At 36.5% G+C, this 16126-nt stretch overlaps 1 protein-coding gene across 1 annotated transcript; it reads left to right on the forward strand.

The window, feature by feature from the left end:
• Positions 1-445: 445 nt before the first annotated feature.
• On the forward strand, positions 446-15752 carry Psa (puromycin-sensitive aminopeptidase). Its single transcript, XM_034975348.2, has 12 exons — positions 446-1103; positions 1189-2150; positions 3634-3823; positions 3899-4012; positions 5311-5445; positions 8420-8512; positions 8846-8995; positions 9634-9911; positions 11553-11772; positions 12317-12439; positions 13310-13530; positions 14849-15752. Exons 1-11 carry the CDS (start codon positions 714-716, stop codon positions 13520-13522), a joined length of 2868 nt encoding a protein of 955 aa, XP_034831239.1. The 5' UTR covers positions 446-713; the 3' UTR covers positions 13523-13530; positions 14849-15752.
• Positions 15753-16126: the final 374 nt, after the last annotated feature.

A 16126-nucleotide genomic window follows, 5' to 3' on the forward strand; every position in this document is an offset into this window, starting at 1 on the left:
CTCAGACGCGGTTACCCAGTACTTTAGTCTAGCTTTTTTACTCAGTCTACGGATTTTTACTTTGGTGCTGCTCGATTCTGGCTAGATTGCGAATCAATATTAGAAATGTGATAGAAATTCAATATTCAATGAACGATTGACACAGTGAATATCCTAAGCTCGCGCTCGCAAGTCGCAATCGAGCTTTTGACACTTCGACACGAAGTAGGTACCATATGTACTCAGCATATGTAGGAGCATGTAAAGAGTTAAAAAATGGCGGTGCGTGACAAAGAGTATATAATCACTACTGCGTGAGCCGTGAGAAGTCAGGACCATAGAGTAGGATGGTAGGATTTTTTTCTTTTTTTTAATTTATTTTACGGCCCTGGATAACAGTCCTTTAAGGCCTAATGGTAGGATGTATAGTCAGGACCACGCACAGAGTACATTGAATTGGACGAGACAGCAGGAGCCAGGAGTTATTTTTGTATAAAAACCACAAAAACTAATGAAACTATAACGGCACGGTTACGGGGTAAAAAAATACCGTAGACTGAGCAAATCAACCTACTATTTTATAGAACTGATTTATAATCGGAGTCCGATCCTAATTTCTACTGAGAAAAAGTTCCAACACTTAACAGCTATCTATTCATGGTGTAACTTTCACTGAAAACTTTTATGTGCTAAAACGTCATTTACCTACTGAGTACTGATATTATTCACGTCCCATGACGCTGCAACTGCTACGTGCTGTGCATAATTCATTTGCATTTCGTTTTCAAAATTATAGTAGTCATCGTAATCTAAGTCGCCATTACAAGTTATTACGTAGCGAATACCGTTACTCGGAGTGGGGGCTCGGACGCGCGAGGGGAATTCATATCAACTTCAACGGTGCGGGCGCGGTAGGAGCGCGAGTTTACTCTGTCAGTCGGTCATTACGGTATTTTTCTGTGTTACGTCCCACATTCACGATCTTGAAAGAAAAAGTGACAATGCCAGAAAACAAACCGTTCCAGCGTCTTCCAAAAAATGTTGTGCCTAAACATTACGAACTGCAATTGGTTCCGAATCTTGAAAAGTTTACATTTACTGGAAAGACCAGGGTGAAAGTATCGGTAAGTGGAAATTTCGTCATAAGGTTATTGCAAACATTTCGTCTCCATGTAACGTTTATAAACGTCGCGTCGTACACATTTTCAGATCGCTAGTTCTACCAAAGAAATAGTGCTCAATAGCTTGGATTTGGAACTTACGAGTGTTTTACTGCAATATGATGATGCTGGTTCAACTACAACACTTAATCCGGTGGAAGTACGACTGGTACCGACTGACGAAACTGCGATCATATCGTTCGACAAGCCACTTCCTGAAGGCACTGCGACCCTCTACTGTGAATTCACTGGTGAAATCAATGATAAAATGAAGGGTTTATACCGCAGCAAGTATTTAACTCCTGGAGGGGAGGAGCGATACGCTGCCGTCACTCAGTTCGAGGCCACCGACGCTCGCCGATGTTTTCCCTGCTGGGATGAACCTGCTATCAAAGCTACATTCGATATCACGCTAGTAGTACCAGCTGATAGAGTCGCTTTGTCTAACATGCCTGTGAAGAAGGAGAACATCGAGGGTGACAAGAAAACCTTGCAGTTTGACACAACTCCCATTATGTCCACCTATCTTGTAGCGGTTGTGGTTGGTGAGTATGATTATGTGGAGAAGACATCGCGCGATGGAGTTCTAGTAAGGGTTTATACACCTGTAGGGAAAAGTAAACAAGGTGTATTTGCTTTGGAAGTTGCAGCAAAAGTTCTGCCATACTATAAGGAATACTTTGACATAGCTTATCCATTACCAAAAATTGACTTGATAGCTATAGCAGATTTCTCTGCTGGTGCTATGGAAAACTGGGGACTTGTGACATACAGAGAAACATGCCTCCTAGTAGATGAGGAGCACACATCAGCTGTGAGACGACAGTGGATTGCACTGGTGGTGGGGCATGAGCTTGCACACCAGTGGTTTGGAAATCTGGTCACTATGGAATGGTGGACTCATCTCTGGCTAAATGAAGGTTATGCATCGTTTGTTGAATTCCTGTGTGTTAACCATCTCTTCCCTGAGTATGATATTTGGACACAATTTGTAACTGAGACTTACATCAGGTAATAATTTTGCTTCTTTTTATTATAATACTAAGTCATAAATTTGACATTTTAGATATATAGAAACATTGTTCAGAGAATATACTTACTTGATATTAATTTTTAATACTTGATAATTTGTTGACATTTTGATTTTATATAAAGAGCATAATTTTAGTAGTAGATAAATTAATTTTCATATTATAAAGATAAATAATTTCTCTTTGCACAGTTGAGAAATCATTTTAAGTGTTTAGTGCTTATCATATAAAATTCCTTTTGAACAACAGCTATATGTAATAAGCAAGAGCCTCAATAATTATAAACAATGTGTTTCATATTAATTAATTTGCAATATCATGCATGAGACAAAAGTGGAATGCAGCCAAAATAATCAGTTGCTGCCTATGAGTCACTGCCCTGTCAGAACATTGCTAGTGTTTCATTTATGTACATAAATTTTATTACAATTTCAGTAAGGTAAAGCTTACCATGCACACTATCCCAATCTATGTTGTAATAAAACAATAATAGTTTAAAAGTAAAACAACAATAAAAGTTGTAATAATCGTTGATTAATATTAATTATAATGTCCGATTTAGAAACCCTAGACCTTTTGCCCTTAGTGTATACAAGAACAATACTTCCTTTTACAATCCCGTTGTCCATATGTGTCGCCTGTACAATGATCTTTTCACAGCTAACCATAATATTGACATTTTTAATAATAATTTGAACACATTTAAAAATATATTTATGAACATTTTGCATCTTCTCCACTTTAAGTATATTTTTCATAGTTAATTTTCTTGTATTTCTTTTTTCTGTGTTTTTATAAATTGTATCATATCAGTTAGTTACAATCGTTAACATTCAACAACATTCCTCACAAATAAAAATTTGAGTAAATATTGTATAGTCAAAATGACTCCTTACGCGTCATTTTAACTCTATGGGTCAGCTGTCATGTCAAAGTACGGTTCACCTTTAACATAAGGACTAAAATCGTACTTTTGATATGGACACAAAAAGTTAAAATGGCGCGTGAATAGTAAAATTTTACGTGTTATACACTATTTATGCAAAAAGTTTCAATTTAGTCTTGCAACATGCTGGTTTGTGCAAGTCATACACTAAGGATTAAATAGTAAATACACAAGCCTATAGTAGACGCATTTTAAACTGAGTTGTCGAGTTATCTGTCTGTTTCGCTCGCACTTACCTACAACCTGTAAGTGCGAGCAAAACAGACAGATAACTCGACTACTCAGTTTAAAATGCGTCGACTATAGTAGAGATCTGTTTTTGTAATTTGTACTATGTACAGCCATACCTTGTGTTTAGATTGGACTACTTGTTTTGTAACATGTGTGTGTGCGCCTTACATGGTTTTTAGCTTAAAATCTTGAATTATTGCTTAATTATAATAATTCTAGCTTTGATAGCTAAGCCATAGGGAGGGAGGGTAGAATGGAATAATAATTTTGTTTGTATTATTTACAGAGCACTAGAGTTAGATTGCTTAAAAAATTCACATCCCATTGAGGTACCAGTGGGACATCCATCTGAGATTGATGAAATTTTTGATGACATCTCATACAATAAAGGTGCATCCGTCATACGCATGTTGCATAGATACATTGGTGATGATGATTTCCGTAAAGGCATGCACATTTACTTAACAAGACATCAGGTATTTGCTATAAGATTCTACAAAATAAGCAGTTGAAACCTATTTATTAGCAATTCTTATTATATTTTGTTTTAGTATAAAAACACCTTTACTGAGGATTTATGGGCTGCTTTAGAAGAAGCTTCAAACAAGCCAGTTGGAGCTGTCATGTCAACTTGGACTAAACAGATGGGATTCCCAATGGTTGAGGTACACTTAAAAAGAATATAAAATTTTAATACTTGCTTTGTAGTCTTTTTGAGATAATAGGGTATACTAAAGGACACCATACATGTTTTCACAACATTTTATACACATAATTTATCTCCTTGTTATAAAATGTACATTTGAGGTATGTACATGTATTCATTTCCCTATTTTTATCTATCTTTCTTTTTGAAAACTGCATCATCAAATCTGACACCACATAATATTATAAGATCTTTCTTCAGAGTCATACTAGTCATCCCATATGTCTTATGTGCTGCATATGGTGCAGAGCTCGTTATTTAATAAATAAAAAAAATTATGTGGCACAAACAAATATGCATTTACTTTAATTTTATTGTGTAAATCATATCAGTCTGTCAACATGAAATAATGTAAGCTAGTTGATATTATTTCAAATATTTATCAGTAAGTAGCACACATTGTAATTATTTCATTGTTATATTATGATAATGTGTGTGGTAATCTCTCAATGTTATCAAAGCAGCTGTGTAGTTATAGCTATTATTATTAATGTGATGTAAGACTACACGTCATTTATGGAGTTAAAGAAAAAAATATGATTATAGTAACATTGCTAACATCCATTACTCCATTAAAATACATTATCAGGTATTGATATCCTAATATTATTATAAATGCGAAAGTGTGTTTGTCTGTCTGTCTGCTAGCTTTTCACGGCCCAACCGTTCAACCGATTTTGATGAAATTTAGTACATAGTTAACTTAAATCCTGGGGTAGATCATAGGCTACTTTTTATCCCGGAAAATCGAAGAGTTCCCACGGGATTTCAAAAAACCTAAATCCACGCGGACGAAGTCACGGGCATCATCTTGTATTTTATAGTTGCGATTTTCTAGTTTAGAAGCAAACTGGTTTTACTTATCGATTCCTGTTCAAACCATTAAATAATAATATTATTCTATAGCATAGAGGAAATAATTATCTAGTTAGGTGATGCATACCTAAAATATAAATATTTATTTATAAAACCATACTTCCATCTATGATGATACATATTGATGTAGCGAAAATATTTTTGATTGTGACCATATAGATGTGAAATATTTTGTCCCTGATTATCTTTTACAAAAGGTTTCATGTGGAGTAGATTTAGGTTTTTAAAAATACTTATCAATTTCTAAAGTAGCCTATGCCCTGGGATGCAAGCTATCTCTGTAGTCTGTACCCAATTTGGTCAAAATCGGTCAAAAAGGTAGACCGTTAAAAGCTAGCAGACAGGCAACATGGATATATATGATGTGAAATATTTTTTTAGGTCAGTTCTGAACAAAAGGGCACAGATCGTGTATTAAAACTGACTCAGCAAAAATTCTGCGCTGATGGCAGCCAAGGCGACGATACACTGTGGATGGTACCTATTACTATATCTACACAGGAACAACCCTCAAAGGTAATATAAAAAATCATATCATTCAAAACAACTTTTTATGAATTGTCCTTTATTATATCTACGCTTCTTATCATTTATTTTCGTAACATTGACCTAGTTTACTACTATATTTCCTATTTCGATTTTGATATTGATAAAAATGATAAGTCATATCAAGCTTCCGTGACTATAACAAATATTTTGATCTAATCAGCTATTGCAATCACATTGAACAGTAAAGCCAAGGTAAACAAACAAGCAAATAATCACAAGTAATTTTTATTCAATTCAATTCCCAATATATATAATGGCTTTTAGGTGTGCCAGCTGGGCACAGAGTGTTTCGCCAGTGTCACGGTAATTTTTATAAAACACTACTTCTTACTAGTGGCGCGCTTTTGGGAAGGGCTATGTCGAGCAGTGGACGCTATCAGGCTGATTGATTGACTTAACTTATGCCACACAATAATTAATATGTTCAAACAGATCCAACAAAGAAAGCAAAATGATACAAAAGGCCCTGATGATTGTGAATGTGAAGTAGTACTAGTAAAGTCATGGAAACCATCTGCATCTGTGTTCCTTGTTGAAGTTGGAAATATTTCAAAACAGAGAGATGTAATAAATTGTGTTGAATATGTCATCAATGGAATTATTAGTCATTTTCTTAGGTTGAATATCTTTGTGTATTTTGCATTTGTCTTTAGTGTTTTTAGCCCACATTTCACTAAAATATGAATACTGTTGACATATTTTAGTGTAAACAGCGACCATAAAATTACTGTGCCACACTAGGATCGCTAATAAGATACATAGTCTAAGCCATATTGAAATTTTTATTTACCGGTATTTTAGTATACATGTTATTTACAAATTACTTTCCTTCTTAACACCTTCATTTAATTCTTAACGCCTTTCATTCTTAACACTTCGTACAACAGTTATGTGTAAACTTGTATCCTGACAATAGTTGTCATCAATTAAAAAATTTTTACAAAAAAAATAAAAACCGACTTCGTTACACAAACACTAAAAATTGAAAAATAATTTAATTTATTACCGAATATATTATGTATACAAGAGTTAATATAGTTCCATAATAATACTTTTTGGTGCCGGTGCCAATTAGCTTTAGCTGCGCGAATCGTCTAGACTTCATATTTTTATGGGACTCCACAATGGCACCTCATTGGCACAGACCCCAAAAAATATTATTATGGAACTATATTAACTCTTGTATACATAATATATTCGGTAATAAATTAAATTATTTTTCAATTTTTAGTGTTTGTGTAACGAAGTCGGTTTTTATTTTTTTTGTAAAAATTTTTTATTTCACAATTTTTAGTGGCCCCATGGAATAATGCTATGACTGGTTAAAAGTCTACTGTTTACTAAGCTATTACACTGATCGCGAGCAATTTACTCTTATCCGTTGAGGAGTTCCAGTATCTATCTTCGAAGATGTTCATCAGGTCTTCACCAAATTGAAATGGGACCAACTTTGAAGTATACCCTTTCAAACAAAAAATAATTTTCAAAATCGGTCTAGGCGTTTTCGAGTTATCGGGGAACATACATAAAAAAAAAAAAAAAAAAAAGATTCCGACGAATTGAGAACCTCCTCCTTTTTTTGAAGTCGGTTAAAAAATAACAAACAAACTGAATTGATAGGTCTAATTGTAGTGGTGCTATCATTTTCCGCTAAAAATATTGTAAGTAGTAGACGAGTAGGCGTAGGACTACGCATTGTACGAAAACAGCTTTTGCACTTGATCCTTACTTGCGCAAACCGCCGTGTTGCAACTTCAGATTGGACTATTTGTTTTGCACGCACTTTAACTATCAATTTACAGCAGAAATCAATATATCTGTAATATAGATTGTTATGGCTAAACTCACGAACATATTTAGTCGACGTAAGCTCGACTAGTCTTAAACCTATCCAGGATCCATTGTTAGGGTTCCGTAGTAAACAAGGAACCCTTATAGTTTCGCCATGTCCGTCCGTCTGTCCGTCCGTCCGTCCGTCCTCGGTTAATTTAGTTAATTAGTGCTAGAAATCTGTAATTTGGCATGGGTATAAATATTAATCACGCCGACAAAGTGGTAAAATAAAATTGTGAAGTGTAAAGTGGGGATGAATTTTTTTCTCGTCTACCCCATAGTGTGGGGTATCGTTCGTAATGAGGTCTTTTAAAAATACTGTGGGTGTGGGAACATCATTTTTCGATTTCTAAATCCGTTTGTAAAATATGATGTTTTAATGTGCTAATTTTTATTAGAGTCAAATGTACCCCCTTTATCAGCCAAATAATAGTGAATATTATTTATAATAGTGAATTTTTCACATTCCTAATGTGAAAAAGTTCACAGCAGTAGTATATATAATCAATTTTAAAGGCAAACTATCATAGCTAAGTTGTGACTACGGATCCCTACACTGCGCGTGGCCCGCCACGCATTTGGCCGGTTAATAGGGACTCAGCGCGCTGCGCGTCGCGATTGACACTCGTAATCTATACTTATAATGGAAATCACTCATGATAGTTTAAACAATAAAATATCTGTAATGTGTCGATAAGTTACTCATTGTTATTTTTTCAAAAACATAATCATGGGCAAAATAATGTGGCTTAGAAACTAATTATCAATAGCTTATAGATAGATTAAAACTTGGTTAGACACACTAGCAGTGTGTATTGGTTATTATTTACTAGCTTATTACCGCGACTTCGTCCGTGTGGACTACACAAATTTCAAATCCCTATTTTACCCCTTTAGGCGTTGAATTTCCAAAAAATTCTTTCTATATCTACGTCATAATAGCCATCTGCAGTCCGGTAGTTTGAGCCGTACGTTGATAGATCAGTCAGTCAGCTTTTCCTTTTATGCAAATAGATTAATTTCGACCGTTGTTTAGCTAAGAGATTCTTGTACAACCCAGTAGGCACCAATATTGAAAATTAAAAAGTATGCATATTTCAATTTTTAGGTGGCGCTGTCTACTGTATTGGAAAAACGATCGCAGGAAGTAGTGTTGAAAAATGTTGCAGAAGATTCATGGGTTAAGCTCAACCCAGGGACTGTAAGTATTGTGTTATATTATTTCGGTTGGGATCGCAAAATTAAGTTTGTAAAGATTTACTGTTGAGTAGCTGACTCACCTGCTGCTAGGTGGAATTCATTCTACAACGGCAAAATCTATGTACTATAAAACTACATAAAAGCGCGCGCACTCCGAAATTAACTCCGCACCGGATTTTAATAAATTAAAATTAAAATTTACGGATTTTTTAAAACGCATCGCAACTTACTGCATCGCAGCGCATTCCGAAGTGCGTGCGCTACTATATGTGTGGGGGGGGGGGGGGGGGTTTCCGTTCCAAAAACTCCTACCACTATGTGAATAATATTGCAGGTGGGGTACTACCGCACAAGGTACCCAGCGGCCATGTTGGAGCAACTGGTGCGTGCCGTGCGCGACGGCTCGCTGCCGCCGCTCGACCGCCTCGGCCTGCTGGACGACTGCTTCGCGCTCGTGCAGGCCGGACACACGCACACCGCTGATGTAAGGACATACACTCTCATACATAGATAAACTCATACCATCTAGTACCCAGTAGAACATCGAACTTTAGGGTCCTTCCACAACCGGCGGCGGTGCGACTTCGCATTGCAAGAACAATAACGCACCTTAATACTTATAATAATTCTGTTGCTTAAATTATTTCCAACTACAAAATATGTAACTTTGTAAAATATAATTTTTACGTGATATAACGAAATATTAACGATTTTCGGATCTTTCTTTACTTTTGTGGTCTCACAAGACCTTTCTTCTTGCCTTTCATGATACTAAGTTAACGTAAAATATCCTATAGGTTTTTATTTATTTGCGAGTGTCAAAATATGCGGCATAAATGGCCATAGTTTTTGATTGTTTTGGCTTAGAAACTAGATTTTTGTGTAGCTCTAAGGGACTGAAAAAGGGGAATCGTATTAATTTCAACTTCATACATCCACCAGTGTCTGTGTCGGCTCTTCCAGTGCACTCTCGTACATTCGTAACATTTCGTTCTTTCGCCAAAACATCGGGCCATTTTGGCCGAAACCGAAGGTTCTTTTAATAACCGAACGTGTCTGAAGCCGAAGGTTTAGTAGGACACTAATATTAACACGTATTTATATTGTGTTATTCTTCCACAGTCACTGAAACTAATGGAAGCATTTAGCAACGAAACGAACTTCACAGTTTGGTCATCAATATCCAACTGCCTTTCCAAACTGAGCGCTCTGTTCTCTCACACTGCTCTCGACAAACCACTTAAAAATTACGGACGAAAACTGTTCGCCAATATTACTAAAAGATTGGGATGGGATGCGGAAGAAAAAGAAAGTCATCTTGACACGCTACTCAGGAGCTTAGTCCTGAATAAAATGATCAGTTTTGAAGATCCTGAAACACTGAAAGAAGCCAAGGGTCGGTAAGTGTCAACTCAATTCAAATTGATTTTAATTAAAGTGTCAATTTAAATTAATTTTATTTAAAACTTTGCGCCCGTTTACCTAAATACTGGTACTTGTTCTGAGCACAACTAACTTTTCTAACAACTAAGTATTGGTATCCTCTTCTTGCTAATGTAATATGAAAAGGACAGAGACAGTTTGACAGTTTAAAATTAATTTTGAGCCGTCAAACCTAGTGACTTTAGCTGCACGTCTAAAATTTGCATTTGCTGCATGTTTAAAATTTTTGTGTGTAACATGAATTAAAATTAATTTAAATTAAATCTAATTTTATGAGAAAGACATCAAAATCGGCGCCACTGACTAAAACTCTGGAAACTAAAATGACAATTTTAACTCTTGTTATCTCTTTCATAATACTCCCAGAGTTAATGGGACATATATAATATGTCTACATACATCCTGATCTACAGATCTCAACTAGAGTCCCACGGAAATAGTGACTCATCTCATATTGATATTTTCATGATATTTCCAAATAAAAATGCATATTGTGGCTAATTCCTTTGTACGCAATCTCTAAACTAAACTAAAATATCACGTCTAAATCTATTGCTATCCCTTTCATAATGTTGCTTGCGGAAAAGGAAAGCACTAGATTTAGACCTGTTAATTTAGTTTAGTTTAGAGATTGTGTTCTAGAGAATCGGCCCCAATGTATCAATTTCTATTTTTAAATTACGTTACTTGTAATCATGTAGTCTATTGAACGCGTTTTCGTTAATAAACGTAATTATCATCGTTATATATATAAAAGGAAAAGCTGACTGACTGACTGACTCATCTATCAACGCACAGCTCAAACTACTTGATGGATCGGGCTGTAATTTGGCATGCAGAATGATAGCGATGATGATGATGACGTAGATATCCACTAAGAAAGGATTTTTTAAAAATTCAGTCCTTATAGGATTAAAACAGGGGTTTGGTACAGCCCACGGTACGGGCGGCGGTAATCACTTAACATCAGGTGACCCTCGAGGTGCTTGCTATCTCTGTTTAAAAACAACTTATGTTGGTTGCTAACTTGATAAGGTTTCAAAGCGGAACGAATGTTCTCACTGATAGTTTAATTTGCTGTGAATTTTTTCTCTTATAATGAATGTTCGTTTATACCGCACCAACCATAATAATATTATTTTCGACTATAACGAATTAGTCATTGGCCTCACAATAGTCACACACAATGATAAGTTTGTTATATATAACTTCTTCTATGTGCTGATATTCCAGGATTTTTGATTTTTAATAGTAGGTAGTTCACAAGTTAGGGGCAGGACATATAAAATTCAAAGTCCTGACTGACTGACTGACTTATATATCAACACACAGCCTGAACCACCAGTCCTAGAGACATGAAATTAAGAGGGTGTGGTCTTTGTAAAGAGTAAGCTAAGCAAGGATTTTTCGAAATTTCACCCCTAACTGGGTTAAATGGGGGTTAAAATTTATGTAGTCCACGCGGACGAACGCGGACACCCTCACCGGTTTTTATTTTTAAAACTGCTGTCACACACAGACTGAACAGAATGATGAGGGTTCCTTGTTTTACTCCGGAATCCTATAAATGGGCAATAGGATAAATCTGCGTTGTTTAGTTTCGAGAAGCACATCTCGGGCGTGTGCACGCTGCCGGCGGACCTGCGCTCGGCGTGCTACCGCGCCGTGCTGGCCGAGGCCGACGCCGCGGCCTTCCAGCGCTTCCTGCAGTTGTACCGCGCCGCCGACCTGCACGAGGAGAAGGACCGCATCAGCCGCGCGCTCGGTGCCGTGCGCGACCCCGCGCTGCTCAAGCAAGTGCTCGACTTCGCCATCTCAGTGAGTATTCATCTCATGTACGAAGGGTTGCGATATACCATGCTGCTACATCCTCTATAGTTCTATACTATGTCAAAATTTCTAACGCGAAATCGGTTGATGTTGATGGAATGGGCCGTGAAAAGGTAGCAGACAGACAGACTCGTATTTATAATATTATTAGTATAAGCTTCGTCATCACTACGCCCAAAAGAAAGTCGAATGTCTTCCTTTGTCGCGTGTTTCAGTCGCTAGGCCTCAAAAGCGTAATTAAATATATCGTTTGATGGGTTTTGTTTATAGTCTGTGCCCGGCCTAGCAGCCTCTGAGATTCTCCGAGAGTCTATGGTTTCGGATAGACTATATACTCTATGGTGGCGCTTAGAATATGGATAATGCATTGTACTGACTTAAAAATTCATTAAATAAGAAGCAGTGATTAAAAGTATGTTAAAGTATATAAAAGTGGTTTTCACACTAACTATATTTTTTTTTCTGTTCAAAAACGAACAAAAAACTAAGTCAAGTAATATATAATATATCAATCACATATTGCTTATTGCAGGATGAGGTTCGATCGCAAGACACTGTGTTTGTCATAGTCTCAGTGGCAGTGAGCAGAAACGGCCGCGACCTCGCGTGGGAGTTCTTCAAAGAGCACTGGCAGGAGTTCATGGACCGCTATCAGGTATGATGAAACTGTAATATGCTTGAATGATGATTGACGAAAATATGTCAAAGTAAATACTTTGAAAATAATTTTTGTTTTAAGACTACCTGATACCTAAGACTTCGTTCGCGTGAATTTATATTTTTCAAATCCCATGGGAACTCAATGATTTTCAAAGTGAGATAAGTACACTTAGTGGGTGGGGTATCATATGAAAGGGCTTTACCTGTATATTCTTAAACATATTTTTATTTATTTTTATGCATCAGTTTTTGATTTATTGATTTATCGTGCAAAATGTCGCAAAAAATGCAAAACACACACTTGGACTGTTTTTACGAACTATACGTAAAATTTGAAGCAATGTATTATTTTAAAACGTAGCTATTATAAAAACTAAGTGAACCGTCAGCCTGATATCAGAATGGCGGGTATTTACATATTAAAAGCATAATCAGATGCAGTAAACGATTAAAGAGTGATTTTAAAATTAAAATCTTTTTTATGCAAGTGCCTGTCTGATTTTATTTATCTTAAATAAATATATATCGTGATAATTGCTAATAAAAGCTATCAAACAGGGGCTTGAATAAAAAAGTTATAAGGCAATAACCCTGCAGCATTAGAATCAAGGAGTTGAATACAGATTATTTAATGGGACCATCTCATGATCTTCCTCTTTTAGTATATTAATTTTCCTTAGTCCAGAAATTTCCAGAGAAATTGATCTATTATGTAAATCGATTAAAAATGGGTGCCCTTTTCGTAATTATCTTCAGGAAAACCTCCTATCGTATACGGCAATAAATAAATTATTTTCTCGGTATTTTTCTATGGGTTTAAGTTTCCGTAGCGATTGCCATTCATAGTTCTTTTTCAAATTAATAGGGTGGATTCCTGCTCGCTCGCCTCGTGAAGTCGACGACAGAGAACTTCGCGTCGGAAGCGTGCGCGCAGGAGATTGAGGAGTTCTTCCGTACACACCATTCGCCGGGCACCGAGCGTTCCGTGCAACAGGCGCTGGAGACCGTGCGCCTCAACGCGGCCTGGCTGCGCCGCGACCTCGCCTCCACCACCACATACCTGCAAGCCTACCACTGATGCCGCCGGTGAGTTCATCTTCATGATCCACACGATAAAGATATGATGAATTACATACAGAGGTTCGACGAAACCGTCTAATGTTCGGGGTATGAGGTGAATCGTGGAGTGGGGACGCTCCGCGCACCCGCACAGCGCCCGCGCTATCCTGCACCGGGCAGGCGCGGGCACTGTGCGGGTGTGCGAGGCGTTCTCACTCCGTTTGCCATGTCGACCTGTCGCGAACTATAGACAGAACAGTTATGTGGTAAGTGCGGAACGAAGGAGCGACCCGAACTGGCCTACATGACATGTGTTCTTATGGGCACTTGGCCACTGTTTTTTAGTTTTTTAAGCTTATATTAACTGGTAACTCATACACTTGCATGTTTAAACAAGTTAATGCCCGATTGCCAGGGTGTATACTGTATACTCAATATTTTGTCTCCGTGTAATATAATTCTTACTTGAATTTTACTTACGTATTTACTTGTTGGCAAACCAATGAATAGTTATTCTGCAAGTGGAAACCGAAAAACATAGTGAAACAAGCCCTAGACTGGCAGACCGGCGGGGGTGATTACGTAAAAAGTTGCAGTAGCGACAGCAGTAGAAATCCGACAGTTCATTTGCTGTCCCTCTTCCTCTTTTTCTTATTTTGTGGCTATTGCTGTCTTACTGCAGCCGCTGTCACGTGTGACGGCAATTATCGCGAGATTTACGCCTGTCGTAAGCCTGTCGCGAGATACGTAATCACCCCGCGGCTATACGTAGTAGTCCCATCTGAACACAAGGCATACAACAGTAGGGCGATTGTCTAAAACCTGCATCAATTATTATTACAATCTCAATTGTTCTGATTCCCTGAATTTGTGCGATTCTTGTTGCAACTATGCATTGTAGCCAATAGTAAGCGTGCGTTTACCAATCAGAGATGATTGCGATCGTGACATTGTAGCTGTCATTCTCCCGCAATCGTGCAGCAGGTCTCACAGGTAACACAAATTGGGAAACAGCACTGGTACTGATTCTTACTAATGTAATAATATGAAAAGGACAGACATAGTTTGACAGTTTTAAATTTAATTTAGAGCCGTCAAACGTCGTGACTTTAACTACCAGTCGCGAGCCTATTCTATGTAGCGTGCACTAAAATTTAGTATTTATGTAAAATTCATTGTCCGTCATTTTTTAGCAATATTAAAAAGAAAAAGATGCATCTACTCTAAATTTAGTTTAGAGGAAGACAACAGAATCGCAGCGTGTGGCAGTCGCAGTGTGTGATCAACTTAAACTTTTACTGTTGATGGAAAACATTAATTCAATATTATTTTTCTTTTATTGCAGGACCAAATAACGAAAGACTGAAATTCAACGAAGACCGCTTCATTTCAATCTTTTATAATGTATCGAAAGCTGACTTTATTTATTTTCTTTACACATACCTACCTACTTTGAAAATGATAACATAAGTATTGTGTGATATTAACCGACTTCTTTCTTCTCTCTTCTTATTACAAAATCATTTTAATACTATAAGTAATTATCTTCTCAGGACATCTCTTATCCCACTGTAGGGATAAAAATATATAAATAGCATTTTATAAAAATGGTACCGTAAAATAAAAACATAATATATTTCCTTGGTGTAGTTGTGAAATTTCATGTTTTTGAATGTTTCACATATTACAAATTTCAAACTAGAAGACAATGGGGCCGATTCTCTTGTACACAATCTCTAAACTAAACTAAATTAACAGGTCTAAATCTAGTGCTATCCTTTTCCGCAAGCAACATTATGAAAAGGATAGCAATAGATTTAGACGTGCCATTTTAGATTAGTTAAGAGATTGTGTACAACGGAATTAGCCACATTGTTGCCTTTTCGATTGACATAATAAAAAGCCATAACCAAATAGGCCTGTTGTGTAAATGTGTAAAATTATATTAATTTATATTAAGATATATTTTTAGTCTCATTGGTGCATTTCAAAGTTGTTTCTCAGAAGTATAATATATTATACATGAAGGACCTAACATTATAATGCTGTAAAACTATGTATTAAAAATATTACTTTACTGTTTTCTTGATGTATCTTTTGTGTAATAGTGTCACATAAAAATAGAATGTTTAAAATTGTGATGTATGAATTATAAATTGAAGTTACCATCGTTTAGTGTCTCATTTGTTGTCGTGGATTTATTTGTAAGACTGTGTTATTTCAATAAATCGTACAAAAGTACCTGTAAATGATATATCAATTCTTTGTCCTGCTACATTATGAAGGCGCTTTGCAGTGCGCCAGGCCAAAATCCGGCCAGCAACAACAAACAACAGTGCGCCAGCAACAACAGTGCGCCAGTGCGACAAGCAGTGTGTTTATTTAATATTATAAGTATTGATTATCCCTAGATCAAAACTATTTCAACTCAAAAACACTTTTTGCAGGAACTAAGACAAGACAGATTTTTTATAATATAAAGATTTTATAACTTAAAATTATAAAAAAAAAGATTTAGAAGGAATTGAAGAAAGGAATGCTTTAAAGTCGCTGCGCCTAGGATTGCTAGGATTTTCAGTAATGTTGTGTACGTGGGAAGAGGTCATCGTCACAAATTTCTTGT

This window comes from Maniola hyperantus, chromosome 14 (assembly GCF_902806685.2).
Source record: "Maniola hyperantus chromosome 14, iAphHyp1.2, whole genome shotgun sequence".
NCBI lineage: Eukaryota > Metazoa > Arthropoda > Insecta > Lepidoptera > Nymphalidae > Maniola > Maniola hyperantus.

Excerpts from the sequence above, each read along its gene's own strand:
- Psa (XM_034975348.2), top strand. The coding sequence starts at position 714 with ATGACGCTGCAACTGCTACGTGCTGTGCATAATTCATTTGCATTTCGT. Across the intron at positions 1,104-1,188 it reads AGACCAGGGTGAAAGTATCG|ATCGCTAGTTCTACCAAAGA; the intron begins GTAAGTGGAAAT and ends ACACATTTTCAG. Across the intron at positions 3,824-3,898 it reads TTTACTTAACAAGACATCAG|TATAAAAACACCTTTACTGA; the intron begins GTATTTGCTATA and ends ATTTTGTTTTAG.